At 46.2% G+C, this 16,303-nt stretch overlaps 1 protein-coding gene across 9 annotated transcripts in view; it reads right to left on the bottom strand.

Annotated features, from left to right (window-relative positions):
• Nucleotides 1-16,303, bottom strand: part of SLC4A8 (solute carrier family 4 member 8) — a 77,582-nt gene that overhangs the window by 42,317 nt on the left and 18,962 nt on the right. For 8 of the 9 annotated variants that reach the window (XR_006286759.1, XM_037884090.2, XM_043533076.1 and 5 more), the window contains exons 2-6: nt 12,123-12,204; nt 6,989-7,123; nt 4,438-4,573; nt 3,223-3,383; nt 245-433 (exon numbers count right to left, since the gene is read on the bottom strand). Coding sequence is in view for 8 of the 9 variants with exons in the window: in XM_037884090.2 (XP_037740018.1) it covers nt 245-433; nt 3,223-3,383; nt 4,438-4,573; nt 6,989-7,123; nt 12,123-12,204 (703 nt within the window). In the remaining variant the exon portion in view is untranslated. Of the gene's footprint in view, nt 1-244; nt 434-3,222; nt 3,384-4,437; nt 4,574-6,988; nt 7,124-12,122; nt 12,205-16,303 lie in introns of those variants that run through there. The other variant, XM_037884091.2, reaches the window with a different exon arrangement.

Raw genomic sequence — 16,303 nt, 5'->3', positions numbered from 1 at the left:
TTTTTTATTTTTTTTTTTTACTTTTTTGCTTCACAAAAATTGCAAAATATTTCATTTTTCCGAACCGCCAGCAAACCGTAAAATCCGTTATTCCCTCAGCTTTCCAGCTTTAATCGTGAGGTAAAAAACCAACACTATGTTTTTATTCAGTGAAGTCACAGGTAATCCTTGGTGATTTAGGCCTTTTGGAAAATCCCATCTCAAAGGGTCAGGCTGTCTGAAGGCGCGACCCAGAAATCCTCACCCGTTTTGTCCAATAAGTGTGGATCCGACTGCTTCTTGCTGACGTCAGTGAAAGAGCGGACAATCGGAAGGAGGTTGTTCCTCTTCTTCTCATTCTGGTGATGATGCTTTTTTAAGAGGGCATCCCGGAGTCTCTCTCTCATGCTTTCATCAAACTCACTCCTTGGTTCTTGCTGATCCAGGATTATATCTGGGGCCGGGGGAAAAAAGGCAATTCTCTAGCTTGCAACAGGTACAGATTGTGTCGCTGATGAATGTCCATGTGCTAAATGTACAAGCCAATAGGAAGGGTGGTACAGTAATTAGGGCGCTATTCTAGGACGGAATTTGTGTCCCTGCTCTGCCACATACGTCCTGTGTGACCTTGGGCAAGTCTCCCTATGCCTCAGTTACACCTGTAAAATGGGATAATAGCATTACTCTATCTCCCAGGGGGAGCTGTGAGGATAAATGCATTAATGAATGGGAGGTGCTCGGAGTCCTCAGTAAAGCAGGCCATATAAGTACCACAGACAGAACTAAACATGCCCCCAAACTATTCTTATTTAGCTCTGTGCTTAGAAAGGCTTCATGGCCACAGCAATCACAGATTCCCATGTCTGAATTACACCTCCACAACCTCCCCATATGATGGGAAAGGACTATCCCCATTTCACACATGGGGGAAACTGAGGTACCACACAGATTAAGTGCCTCCATCAAGCCCATGCCTGAGCTGAGAATTAAACCCTCTCCCCCTTTGTTTCCTGGTGAAAAGCCTTAACCACAAGATCATCCTTCCCCCCTGCAAACCACCCCCACATGTTCGTATTGCGGTCATGCTGACAGCAGGCTACATGCTTTCCAAACACTGAGGAAGAGAGAGGGTGAGACAGTAACTTCGGTGGATTCACTCCAAGAATCACAACAGCCCCAGCCAGCCAGCAAAGAACAAAACCTGTGATATTCTCAACCCATGATAAGCCAGGAATAAGGTGGCACGCCTCATAGGAGAGCATTACTACCGCCAGACAGAACAGCCAACCAATGCCAACGCAATCTTATTGAGGGAGACGTAGCATTGTTAATACATCTTTGGGTATGCCTGCACAGCTGCTGGGAACGTACTTCCCAGCATGGATAGACAGACACACGCTGGTTCTGCTTGAGCTAGCATGCTAAAAGGAGCAGCGTGGCCACGGTGGCACACGCAGTGACTCAGGCTAGCCCCCTGAGTGCATACCCAGGGGATCAGGCTTTTACTCAGACAGCTAACTCAAGCAGAGCGAGCACACGTCTGTCTAACCATGCAGAGAAGCACACTCCCAGCTGCTGTGTACACATATTCTTTGTCTTTCAACGGAGGCAGGAATTTTTCTTTGCTAAAAAGTCTCTGCAAAATGATTATTCACTGCTTAGCGAATGCAGTTGTTATTCCCCATTCTCAGTAATGCAGTTTTCTTTCCTGATTGCATTGCTCTACACATTTAACCAAATTATAACCAGTCTATAACTGGCTTCCCTGAGATTTCTTGGATAACTGACTGTAACTGGCAGCACTCGGGGAGGAATGTTCTAAGAACGGATCTGACATCACCAGACCTTGAAAGAGTTTGAATGGAGACCTGCCAGTCAAAAATAATTTCTACAAAGCTGCTTTCTCAATTACCCTCAATTATCTCCTCAACAGAAATGTATTACTTGGTCATCTGCCAAAGGAAGCCTGGCTTTGAAAGTTAGGTCTTGTCTACACACTGCAAAATAAACTAGGGACTGAATATAAAGTGCAAGAGCTAGTCGGGGATCGGTCCTGCTTTGAGCAGGGGGTTGGACTAGATGACCTCCTGAGGTCCCTTCCAACCCTGATATTCTATGATTCTATTCTATGACTCTATGATTCTATTCTGCACTAACTTCCCGTATGGACACACCTATTCCATAGTAAGGTTTATCTACATGGGGAGTTATTCCAAACCGACTATTCTGATTTATTCTGAATTGTCTCAATCCACTTTGGAAACGGATTAAGGTAATGCGGAATTAGGATTTGTCCACATATGAAAATCAATCCAAAATAAGATTGGGGCATGAATTTAAAGAGGATTAACTATTCCGGATTATCTCCATGTGCAGATGCTCTTACCCCAGAGTAAGAGTGCAATATTCTGAATTATTTATAATGTAATTATCTTAATCCCAACTATTTGGATTAAACTAATAAGAGTGTCCACTCATGGCATCAATCAGGAGTAGTTATTACACTTTAAATTTATACCTTTCCTTATTCCGGATTAATTTTCATGTGTAGGCAAACGCTAAAAGTGTCTTTTTGCAGTTTAGCTTAATCCATTTTCAAAGAGGACTAAATTAAACCAGATACAAGCACCCCTGGTGTGGAATAAAAGTGTCCACATGGGGAGTTCATGTCTGCAATAGCTAGCCTGGACTGTTTTCCTATGTAGATAAGCCCTTAAAGAACTTGTGCAGTTCACACAGATTCCCGTGTCTTAAAACAGAATAAACATAGGTGAATTATTTTAACAAATAGTTTATTCAATGAATTTTACCTCTTTTTCTGACCCCAAATGGTCCAGACATACACTTCTAGTACAACAACAGCATGTTAACCTATGAGACTCATTTCTGTTATCTGAAGTTATTCTCCAAATGATTTCTCTGAATCATTCTAATTCTGTAAAGCATGAGAGAATTTGATATTTGAAAGATGCACTCTTTTGATTGTCACATGGTCTGTTTCCGGACCTTGCTTGGATGAATGTAATCAGGATTTCAGGGTGGAAAAATCATGATTCCAAACCTAAAGTTCGGTTTCTGTGCATATTTTGCTTAACATTTGCTGTTTTAATGACATCCCTACCGAGGATTTTGCAGGAACAAACACGGTGCAAAGGGAATTTATTTCCTTCAAAAATGCACAAGGATATTCCCTGAAGCTTTTTTCCCTGACATGACACAACTGATCGCTCACTAGAGCGGTACCTGCAATTTCCTCGATGCTGTTGGCGCACATATCCAGAAGGACAGTCCCATTCATGATGCAACTCCTCAGCTCAAAGAGACTGTGTAATGAAAGCGTCGCGACATAGGGTTTGCTCCAGCGTTCTCCTCCATCCTCCACATCCTCTTCGAACTTCAGCCACCTGGAAGCATGGCAAACCAAACACAAATAAATACCGTACCGGCAGCGACCAGTTCCAGTGAAAAGACTCTTAAGCAGGTGTTGCAGAGATACAAAGCTGTGTTTGAAATCTACACAACAGACATTCGGTAACTCAATTAACGGTTCAAAGCTGGAGAAGGGAAGAGGATCGAGTGCACATTTTGTTTTTTAAGCAGCTGAGGCAGAAATTTCCACCAGCTCTAATAATGTGCTGAAGGGTCTATTTTATATTTATTTTACATAAGGCAGATCAGCTGCTGGGATTGGACGACAGGGGATGGATCACTTGATGATTGCCCTGTTCTGTTCATTTCCTTTGAAGCATCTGGCATTGGCCTCTGTCAGATGAAAGGATACTGGGCTAGATGGACCTTTGGTCTGACTCAGTATGACCATTTTTATGTTTTTAGTATAATGCACAAATGCCTCATAATCTTTAAAGCATTTTTCCTCGCAACATCCATGCCTTTCTATCTTATATGGTGCCCATTATCCTAGTACCTAAGCATCTCTCAGTCTTTAATGTATTTAGCCTCCCAAGCCCCTGTGATGCAGGGCATCGCTACTGTCCCCATTTTACAGATGGGAAACTGAGGCAGAAAGAGACTAAGTGACTTGCCCAAGGTCACACAGCAAGCCTGTCTCAGAGCAGGGACATGAACCTGGGCCTCCCATGTGCCCAGGCTAACACACTGATCATTGGATCACACTGCCTCCCCATGTCTGTACATCAACATGCCTGCCTTTGATTCTTCCACATGCTGTTATTACACCAGAGGTGCATGAAAAAGCAGAGGTGCTGTGCTATATACCAGGGATCTGCATCATATCTTCCTCCCATACTGCTTTACCAAGTCACTCTCTAGAAATGACAAGACTATGAAAGCCCTGTCTAGCAGCAGCATCTCTTCTTCCAGCAGGTGGTGTCACTGGGCAGCACTTCAAGGAAATGGGACCAAAAACATGGCCTGATGGGAGGTCACAAAAACACATTCAGTTTCATTGAGCCGGTGGAGTATATAGCTTTGTGTCACCTGGCCGTTTCCTTCCATTCTGCATCTTCCCCTTCTTTCACACAGATTTCATCCAGCTCTGTGAACAAATCATGGGGAACATGCTCCTCATCCTCCTCCATACCAAGGATAAACTGAACTCGCTGAGACGGGGTGTCTAATTAACAAACAATTAAAGAGGCATCTGCTGTGACCAGGTTACGCCATTCAAAAAATGCCACATTTAAAAGGAAGAGGTTGCTCATTGTTATATGTATCGAAAAGAAACAGCACGCCAAAGATGCTTGGTTTCAACCAACCCACATGTCAGAAGCCAAATATAAAATTCATAGGCACCGACTCCATGGGTGCTCTGTGGCTGGAGCACCCACAGAAAACAAAAGTGGGTGCTCAGCACCCACCGGCGGCCCCGCCAATCAGCTCCTCTCCCTCCCGCCGAGCACCTCCCGCCCACCGCGGATCAGCTGTTCAGCGGCGTGCAGGAGGTCCTGGAGGGAGAAGGGGTGGGAGAAGGGGTGGGACAAGGTGCTCGGGAGAGGGGGCAGAACGAGGTGGGGTGGGCTCTTGGGGGAAAGGGTGGAGTGGGGGCAGGGCCTCGGGTAGAGCATGAGTCAAGCACCCTCTCCCCGGCCCCCCTCCATCCCTCCCCCCCGGAAATTAGAAAGTCAGCGCCTGTGATAAAATTTGTAAAAAATTGCATTATTTGGAACATGAGCTCTTTGGAGCAGGAATTCTTGTTCTATGTTTATACACCGCCTAGCACAACAGGGTTCTAGCTCATGACTGGAACATCCAGACACTACGAGCACAGTAACATAATTAATAATAATAAAAGGAGAAGAAGTAGAAGGAAAAATTCAAAACATTTGATTAACAGGCGTTTTAAATAAATGCAGGTGCTGAGCAAGTACAAATCTGGGACTAAGATACTCTAACTTCCCCAGAAAGAGGGCCCATGTTTACATGATGTTGTTCGCATGAGACATTACAGCAAATAGATTTACATAAAACATAACAGAATAAAGCCCCAGTGTTGAGTATTATCGTGGCAACACCTCAAATTCCCTATTGAGTTTGGTCCTAAATACATCATAATGTTAGTGACCTTTCAGTTAATGCTCTGTCTTTTCCGCTAATTCATACTTCCCCATCTCACCTCACCCCTACTCCAGGAGTATCATATGTAAGATACTGGAGGTAATTGGCCCACGCTACTCAGCACTGGCAAGGCCTCAGCGGGAGTACTGCGTCCAGTTCTTGGCGCCGCACTTTAAGAAAGATGTGGACAAATTGGAAAGAGCCCAGAGAAGAGCAAAAAAAATAATAAAAGATCTAGAAAACGTGACAGATGAGGAAAAGGTTAAAAAAAACGGCTATGTTTAGTCTTGAGAAAAGAAGACTGGTTGGGAGAGGGGACAGGATAGCCATTTTCAAATATGTTAAGGGTTGTTAGAAAGAGAACAGCAATTAGTTGTTCTCCACATCCACTGAAGGTAGAACAAGAAATAATTGGCTTAATCTGCAGCAAAGGAAATGTAGGTTAGATAGTAAGAAAAACTTTCCAGCTATTCACGAAGGATAGTTACATACTGGAATAGATTTCCAAGACAGGTTGTGGAATCCCAGTGATTGGAGGTTTTTAAGAACAGGTTAGACAAACACCCGGCAAGGTATATGTGGTCCTGCCTCAGTATAAGGGCATGGACTACCTGACCTCTTGAGGTCCCTTCTAGGCCTACCTTTCTGTGATTCTATTATTATAAATGTATTTTGCAAATTAAAAATCCCCCAAAGAAAAGAACAGAGCCAAAAAGTAAAAACGAATCATGAAATAACACGACTGTTCCCAGCTTTCACTTGGATAACTTTGCTTGTATGCTGCATGTTTCTCTTCCACCTTTCCTCTGTCTTATCTATTTCAACTGTAAGCTCCTTTATGATAGGGATCGCTGCTTGCTATGTGTCTGTATCACGCCTAGCATAATGGGGCCCCGATCCTAGTAGGGGCCTCTGGGTGCTTCTCCTACAAATAATAAATGCTGATCATAAACTGAATTACGAGGAGTAAATTCTTGGCCCTCATGAAGCGAACGGCAAAAGCTCCCACTCACTTCAGTGGAGCCAGGATTTCCCCTCTTAATTTTCGTACATGCTAACTAGCACGAGATTGGCTCCAACTATTTCAGAGTGACTAAAACGACTAAAAATTTCAGATGTTGCTTTCATTGGGGTGAGATTGGGCAATGAACTTTCAGTGTCCAGTGCCCCATGTTATCCCAAGAAGAGCAACACCAGGCAATTTACCAACTCTCGTGGTGGATACTCCATCCCTGATAACTTTCAAATCAAGACTCTGGGTTTTTCTAAATGATCTGCTCTAAGAACTATTTTGGGGAAGATCTCCCGCCTGTGTTATACAGGAGTCACGCTAGATGATCATCATGGTCCCTTCTGGCATCGGAATCGATGGATCTACTAAAAAATATTTATTCCCATTACCTACATAAGTTATGCTTCCATCATTAAACGCACACTATGTTCCCATCATACATTAGCCTGAGGTTTTATTTACCATGAGATTCCTGCTCTTCTTGAATGGCTCCCTTCGCCCGGTCTCGTTTCCTATGTTTTTGGCCATGATTCCTGTGATGTCTGTGGCTTTGTCTCATCAAAGGCATCCGTACCCCAACGTACAGAGTTCTGTGCCCTGCAACAAAGCAGAAGCACGTTAGTGGGTGTCACTCTTAGCCCCACAGGGCCTGACAAGATGAATGGTGGCCATGGTATAACATTGCTCTTCATATAGCTACTCTTCATAACTTATAATGTTAAAAGTCAGTAAAAAAAAAAAAATAACACTTAGGTCAGCGTTTCTCAAACGGGTCCACAAGGGTACTCCAGGAGGTCCGCGGGCCCCGCTGATCAACTCCTCCCCATCCCTCAACTCCTCCCTCTCCCTCCCAGAGCCTCCCGCACACTCGGGAACAGCTGTTCAGCGGCGTGTAGGAGGCACTGGGAAGGAGTGAGGACTGGGCACGCTTGCGGGAGGGGGCAGAAAGAGGAGGGGCAAGGGTGGAGCAGGGGGTGGGAAGAGGTGGGGGGGTGGAGTGGGGGCAGGACCTGGGGCTGAGCAGAGGGCTTGAGGCTCTGCAAAATATTTGACATCAAAATGGGGGTCCTCAGGTTGCTAAAGTTTGAGAACCGCTGACTTAGGTCGTACAATGATAGAGTTGAGCAAAACATCAGAATTTCATTCCAGGGGGAAATTCCAATATTTCAGCTTCTGTTTTCATCCTGAATCGGGAAAGAAAAAGTGAAATATCAAAAGTTTTCATGGACCAAAACTTTCAGGAACATTTTGATTTGGAAACATCAGACCGTTTCCTGCCAAGTCAGTTCAGCATTCATCATGATAGAGTTGGCTGATGACCCAAAAATTGGCAGGGTGGTAAATAATGAAGAGAACAGGCCACTGATTCAAAGAGATGTGCATTTTCACCCAGCTGCATGCACATTTATGCACCTAGGGACAAAGAACGCAGGCCATGCTCACAGGGTAGGGGACTCTATCCTGGGAAGCAGTGACTCTGAAAAAGATTTGGGGGTGGTGGTGGATAACCAGCTGCACATGAGCTCCCAGTGTGACTCTGTGGCCAAAAGAGCTAATGCAAACTTGGGATGCCTAGGAGCCGGACCTGCTGGCCGCTTCAGGGGAACAGAGTGGTGCCGGGACAGGTAGGGACTAGCCCATCTTAGACCCGCCGCTGACCAGGAGCCGCCCAAGGTAAGCCCACGCCTCAACCCCGAGCCCCAACCTCCTGCCCCAGCCTTGAGCCCCCCAAACCTGGAGTGTCCTCCTGCACCCCAAACCCCTCATCCCCAGGCCCACCCCAGAGCCTCCACCCCCAGCTGGAGGCTTCACCCCCCCTACACCCCAACCCCCAGCCCAGAGCTACTACCCACACCCTGAACCCCTCATCCCTGGCCCCATCCCAGAGCCTGCACCCCCCAGCCCAGAGCCCATACCCCCTCCTGCACTCCAACCCCCTATCTCAACCCACAGCCCCCTCCCGCACTCCAAATCCCTCGGCCCCACCCCCTAGCCTGGAGCCCCCTCCTGCATCCCAAACCCCTCATCCCCGGCCCCACCCCAGAGCCCACACCCTCAGTTAGAGTCCTCACCCCCCTGCAATCCAACCCCCTGCCCCAGCCCAGTGAAAGTGAGTGAGGGTGGGCGAGAGTGAGCCACCGAGGGAGGGGGAATGTAGTGGGCGGGGGCGGGGCCTCAGTAAGGGGCGGGTCAGGGGGAGGGGCCTCGGGGAAGGGGCAGGGCTAGGGTGTTCAGTTTTGTGCGCCACAGGTCTCTGGCCTGTGTTACACAGGAGGTCAGACAACATGATCACAACGGACCCTTCTGGCCTCGGAATCTATAAACTGCACCTACCGTGGGGCCCCAATGGGAGACATCGCTCAGCTACCTTTCATTCTCGTTCTCCCATATGGCCCCAGCTCCCCAATCTGACTACATCTCCCATGATGCACTTACACTACACAGCCTGGCCAGAGGGCAGACCACTATGCATCATGGGAGACAGAGTCTGGCAAGCGGATAGTGTAGAATGGGAGAACCAGGCATCAAAACCGCACCGCCCAGAAGGCACTGGGGTGCCAAAGTTTAAAGTTGAACTGACTCAAACCTAAACATTTTGATTCAATTCAGCAAGCCGAAATTATCTGATTCGGCAGAACTGATGTGAAACAAAACAGTTCATTTAGATGAACCCAACAGAAAATTGGAAAACATCAGCAAAATTCGAATTCTGATTGTGCAGAAACTGCATTTTCGGTGGGAAAATATTTTCCACCGAAAATTCCCAACCAGATCTGTAAGATAGGAAAGTTTGTGTAAGAAGCAAGAGCATCAAACATACAAATCTAGCCTCCTAATTCTTTAGTCTGGACTGACAAGATGTTGTGTGCCTTTAAACTAGGTTTGTTTTGGTTTGTCTTAGGCCAACTGGAAACAGGTTAAAGCTAAACAGAAATAAGCTGCTCTTAAATCAGAATAAGAATATCCACACAGAGGTTTGCATTGGCTTAACTACGCGGGTTTAAAAACCGATTTAAGTAAAACCAGTGCAACTTTCTCATTTAGACAAGAACTCAGCCTATATTCTCTCAACTGCGTCAGTCAGATATCTGCAAAGGAGCCATTTTCACAGGGCCTCTTAAAGGTCATGGACTTGTTCTATTTTAGATCTGACATATCTGGTTTATTTTATTATTACAAAGTTTCAAAAACAAGGCGGCAGCTTGATTTAAAACGCCCTTAAGAAAGAAACAACCCTCTTTGCAATTTACAACTTTAATAGGACAACGATCCCAACAGCTCATTAAGCAGAGGCAGAAGGTAATTATTTTCAAAGCTTGCTTAAGGCATAGCATGAGAGGAGATCGGGCCAATCTCCTGATAATGAACTGTATTAGACAAATCACAGCCAGACACCTTAAGCATTCAAATTATTCCAGTGGCCTACCAAAGCTGGGTTTTTCTACCTGCTCGACTGAGAAAACGTGGTGATTAGTCATCCCACCCCTCTGCTATTTCTAATGTTGTTTCCTCCGGAGTTTTTTTGTTCCTTTATTTATAATTTTTTTTAAATATGAAAAATGTTTGCTGCCTCTCTTATTACTAATTTAAGCCCATTTTGCCAGAATGAACCTGAAATTTAACGCGATTCTCTGGCCTCTGTTATGCAGGCCGTCAGACTTGGTCATCATAGTGGTCCCTCTTCTGGCTTTGAAATCTGTGAAAGCAGGGACGGGGATGAAGCAAAAATCAAAAGGTCGGGTTATATGTTGTCCTGTATTCTGGGTCATCACCGGCACCAGTGCAAGGCAAGTGCAGAAATCTTTAGGCCAGGCGTGTTGAAGACACAGCCTGAATGGTGTATCTCCGTGCCCTGAATAACGCACACACAGAGTCAGCAGAACCGAAGTGCTCTCTCTCTTCTTTTCTAAATATGTTTTGAACCCTCACGAGGGTTGGTCTTTACTCAAAAGACTAGGTTGTGATAGGACACAGCATGGAGGCAGCGCCGGACACGGCTCTGCAGCAGGGGCCCACGAGCAATGAGGTCAGAGATTTGTCCACTTTGTCAGCTGGATAGTCTCTCCCTTGGCTGTTCTTCCCCATGTTCTTTCTCCCTTCCCTCTTCCACCCGGTCCTATTCCCCTCTGCGTCCCCTCTCCCTTCCCTCGTCTCTCTATTTAGCTAATCCCCTAACAAAAACTCCCCACCCGGAAAAAATAATCAAAACTGATGGGATTAACATGCCGTTTGCCACCCATCACCTTGATCACTCCCACCAGGCCTACACTATGAACGTACACCAGTATAACTACGTTGCTCAGGGGTGTGAAAAATCCACACCCCTGAACGATGCAGTTGTACCAACCTAACCCCCAGTGTAGACAGAGCCATGTCACGGAGGTGCATTAGCTACGCTGACGGGAGAAGCTCTTCCATCTGCATAGTAGCGTTTTCACTGAAGCACCGATGCAGTGTTTTAAGTGTAGATCTGCCCTTATGCCCTTTTTTCCTCTCCTTAGCCGGTCTCTGCACCTCCGTCCATTGCTCTACGTTTGTATAGGTACTTAGCACAATGGGGCCACGTGCTCGGTTGATCCCTACGCACGACCAAAATAATCATCACAATTAAAAACTCTCAGCAACTGACAGAATGTCCAACACAATGTGGCATTCCGTGCAAATAGGAACTCTCCTGCTTAGCGTTGGGTCAGCTAATTCCTGGGTAAACTAACTGGGTTCCTATTTGTTTCTTTCCTTTGGGAGCTTCTCAGCAGAAGGAATCACAGAATCATAGAATAGAATCATAGACTATCAGGGTTGGAAGGGACCTCAGGAGGTCATCTAGTCCAACCCCCTGCTCAAAGCAGGACCAATCCCCAACTAAATCATCCCAGCCAGGGCTTTGGATCCCCAGACAAGGTTTGCACGCCGTGGTCGAACAGGTTGTGAGAAGGAATACATTTTATTCATGGATAACTTGCAAGCCGAAACAGGGCTCAGTTTGTCAAATGACAAATCACGGACTACCCACAGATTGCCCAGATCTGCTCTCAAATCCCACTGCTTCTCTTTAGCATGAGGCCAGTTAATGGGCCAGAGTCTCATGCACGTTAACACCCCAGACTGATGGGAATGAGATTGCATTGTCTTTTACAGCTTGGGCAATGACTCTTTGTGCATTTTGTCTTCCAGCTGGTACAAAAATGTCATGCGGGTGAATTAGCATTGCAAAGTTCAACCGTGTCCAAAGAGTCTGATTCTCTGTTGTTCTGCCCTCGTACTGCCATTTACGCCAGTGGGCGTAAAATGCTGCCACGCCTGAATGCTGACAATTTACACCTCCCTTTGCACTGGTGTAAAGGAGTGCACAATGGAACACCGGGCCTCAGGTGTGTAAGGAAATGTAAATCTCAGCGCTAATGGGGGACTGGACGGGGGGGGGCAATCCAATCGCAAAGAGACCGATGGAAGTTGAGTTATGGCCAATCATTTATCTGATCTGGAACTTTATTAGCCAAGAAGTACATTTACTCCAGGTTCCATCTAGCTAGACATTAACGATGTACTAGAAAAACTGCAAAATATAGTTATCAGCTGCAGGCTTGAACCTTACCTTCCAGCTCTTCTTTCTCATAATGAATATTGACGACATTACTGGTCCCACCTTGATCCACCACCGCCTCTTCATCGACTCTCTGTTTAAAAAACAACACAAAAATGTGCAACTAGATAGAAGCAATTTCCTAATTTACTCGCCGTGCACAAGATTTTCAAAGTGACTTAGGAGAAGAGTGGGGTGCTATTTATCAACCAAAAGTCCTTGCTGGCGAAAAAATGCAAATTTGGTGGCATCGAAACATTGGCACAGGTCTACCTAGAAGCACAGCATGGGATTCTCAAAAGCAGTGTTGGCCTAGCTCTGCTCCCACTGGTAAAACTTCAACCATGTGTCTTCCTATGTGTCTGTACAGCACCTAACATAGGGGTGGGCAAACTTTTTGGCCTGAGGGCCACATCTGGGTATGGAAATTGTATGGCGGGCCATGAATGCTCACAAAATTGGGCGTTGGGGTGCAGAGGGGAGGGTGAGGGCTCCGGCTGGGGGCGCGGGCTCTGGGGTGGGGCTGGGGATGAAGGGTTGGGGGTGCAGGAGGGTGCTCCGGGCTGGGACAGAGGGGATTGGAGGGCAGGAGGGACATCAGCACTGGGGCAGGGGGTTGGGGCAGGGCGGCAGGCTCCGGGTGGTGCTTACCTCAAGCAGCTTCCAGAAACAGCATGTCTCCCCCCTCTGGCTCCTACGCAGAGGCGCAGCCAGGCGGATGTGTGCGCTGCCCCGTCTGCAGGCGCCGCTCCTGCAGCTCCCGGCCAATGGGAGCTGTGGGAGGAGCGCTTGGGGACGGGGCAGTGTGCAGAGCCCCCTGGCTGCCCCTACGAGTAGGAGCCAGAGGGGGGATGTGCTGCTGCTTCCAGGATCCATGCGGAGTGGGGTAAGAGCCCGACCCTGTTCCGCAGCTGGAGCGGAGCAAACCTCAGATCCCACTTCCCAGTGGGAGCTTGAGGGCCAGATTAAAACGTCTGCAGGGCCGGATGTGGCCCCCGGGCCATAGTTTCCCCACCTCTGACCTACCACAATTCAACCCCCCATCCTGATTGGGACCAGTAGAACTCTTGAAGAAGCAAGGAGCTCAGTGAAAGGCTGTTATTTAAATATCAGCAACATAATGGATCGCAGCATTGCCAACTCTCATGATTTTGCTGCGAGTCTCGAGATATTTGGTGGTTTTCTTAAAGCCCTAGCAACTGGAGTCATGAGATTCTCATGCAACCACAGGTTCCTTTTTTTAAAAGCCCTCGTCATTACAGAGAAAAGCTCAAAAATGGGGAGGGGGGGGGCAAAGTGTACCATAAAAGTTAAGAAAAACACAAGATAAATAAATTGATCCCAACCATTAGGAGGGGATGGGGTAAAGCTCATAATTTTTAATCCAACCTCAAGCCTTGTCTATGCTCAGAAGTTGTACCACTTTAACTATACCGGTATAGTTTAACCAGTACAGTTAAAGCGATAAAGCTCCCCTGGTGTGGAAGCAGGTATAATGGTTTCAGTGTGCGTATACCGGTATAATTTATTCCCACATGGGATGGGGAATAAGTTATGCTGGTAGAAAGCACCTTTAAATTGGTAAAACTATGTCCACACAAGGGTCTGACTATATTGGTTAAAACAAAAAACAAAAAAAAACCACACAGAAGGGGACACAACACACACTGACCAGCGGGTCACACGTGCAGTGATTCCCAAAACGATTCAGGCCAGAGAAAATGTTCATATCTCAAAATGCACAGGAGACAAGCTACAGAATTGAAGCTTAGCAGCAACCAATAAGGACACACACAAGTCCTTCTTGCTTCTCCCTGTCCTCGGTGTTGCGGAAAGGGGTTACCCCTTTCTGACCAAAGAAGCAAAGACCACCTGCATTTCAGACTTATGCTGCGGTTTCGGCACCTTCTGGGAAAAAACTGAACATATTTTGCCCCTCTCTTCATGATACATTTCTGCTATTAAAATTGAAAATCAATACAATTGCAAGAGTTGGCAATGCTGCTACGTGGAAACAGGAAAACTACAATGAATGTTGCTTATACATATGAATTGGCTCGAATCAAACAAGAACACTAAGCTTGATTTAAAAGCATATGTTATGTCAACATCCATAGTGCACTAACTTGTAAATGGAGAAGTAATTAACACCTCCATCTGCTTCAGAAGGGATACACAGAAGCAGCTCCTTTCTTTGTCACCCACTCCTCCACGCTTTTATCCTTGAATTGGATTTTTTTTCCTGCATGCCTTTCTGCGTGGCTAGCCCTTTAAATCTGGTAGAGGCAAACAAACCACTCAGCTCTGAACCGGCCATTCTGGCTGATGTTTGCTGCATCTCACTCTCTATTATTGGACGGGGTAGCACATTCTCACAGTCCAGTCCGGACATGTGGGTGCAGCACACTGGGCATGCATGGATTTTGTTACAAAATACACTCTGTAATCAAGACCCTTGGAAAGAACAAAGTTTAGAGACTCCCACCACTTGTGTAGGGTGCCCCCAACAGATTTGCAGCCTCTAACAGGGAACAGGCAGCTGGAATAAGTCAACTTTTTAAAATAAAAACGCTCACCATGAGCTTGTTCCAGTTCCTTAGACCACAAGCTCTCTGGGGTAGGGATGGTCTCTTACTGGACTAGCACAATGGAGCCTAGATCTTGGTTAGGGCCTCTGGATGCAACCATATTAACAAGAAGGAGAATAGCGGAGGATTGAGGGATCCAAAAGCAAACAGCTGAACAGAAGTGGTGAGGCAGGTAGATAAGGTAAATCGGGAGGTGAACTGGAATTGTGCTGTCTGGGGCATTACCTGAGAACGGAGGGGCTATTGTAACCCAGTGGTGATCACGTGTTACAGGCTCCCTTCTCTGTCTGATTCACAGAGCATATAAGCCTGCGACAGCCCTAGCTTTAGCTCAAGTTATAATAGCTTATGCTTTTTCAGCTCTGGAGATCTGCAGTTCAAACACGGCCAAAATGGCAGCTATCACTCTCTGCTTAATTTTGGCGTATTTATGACAGACCCAAGTCATGTTGATGTTTTGAATGTGCTGGAGTTTCGTTAAAAAGAGAATGATAACTCCACAGAAAAAGACCTTAAATTGGAATTGTCACCTTAAATTGGTGGTGCTGGGGGTTTGTTTGTTTGTTTATTTCTCTTTTGCATTATTATTTCAAAGGAGCAACAGCGCTTGCAAATAAGCAACGTTCATTCCTAGGAGAATCCTAGCTATGGCGACTAAAAATAACAGGAAACAGCTGAAATACCAGAGGTGGTTCCAGTCGGAGAACGAGAATTAATGCTTAGTAGCCCCCCAAGTTCCAATTTCAGAGTAAACTTGTTACTACTTTGTTGCAAGAAAGCAAATTGGTCCTATTCTGCAGAATTAATTCATGTTACCTAGCAGCAGGCTTATCATTACAAGACCAGTTGACTTTCCATTTCCTAATTACTCCTGTAACTATCTCTGCCTCTGTCTGTCCCTTCTTAGCAACAGTCACCCAGATCACCTCTGGCAAGGTTTCAGACAGGCATGGAACCACCGCAGACAGTAAGCGGCTTCATTTCTGAGACATCATTCAGATCCTGATTAGCATTTGTCTTATCTGGCCCTTCTTCAAGGGAGCATATAAAAGCAATAGCCCTCCACCACTGCTGCAAAACTATACGTAATGCAAATTTAAACTCTTCAGCACCGGTTGTTTTTCATAGATTCATAGATATTTAGGTCAGAAGGGACCATTATGATCATCTAGTCTGACCTCCTGCACAATGCAGGCCACAGAATTTCACCCACCACTCCTGCGAAAAACTTCTCACCTATGTCTGAGCTATTGAAGTCCTCAAATCATGATTTAAAGACTTCAAGGAGCAGAGAATCCTCCAGCAAGTGACCCGTGCCCCATGCTACAGAGGAAGGCGAAAAACCTCCAGGGCCTCTTCCAATCTGCCCTGGAGGAAAATTCCTTCCCGACCCCAAATATGGCCATCAGCTAAACCCTGAGCATATGGGCAAGATTCACCAGCCAGATACTACAGAAAATTCTTTCCAATTAAAGCCTTCAGTGGTATAGCCTGCCCTTTGCATTCCTGCCTGAGCTAGCATTTGCAAAGAGGTCTGACCAAGGTGGGAGAGGCTCACTGTACTTAAGACCGTGGATATCACATTTATGTAGCCCATTCCCAGAC

This window comes from Chelonia mydas, chromosome 20, assembly GCF_015237465.2.
Source record: "Chelonia mydas isolate rCheMyd1 chromosome 20, rCheMyd1.pri.v2, whole genome shotgun sequence".
Classification (NCBI taxonomy): Eukaryota; Metazoa; Chordata; order Testudines; family Cheloniidae; genus Chelonia; species Chelonia mydas.
Note: the sequence above shows the minus strand (reverse complement) of the source record. Positions and strands in the feature narration are given on the sequence as shown.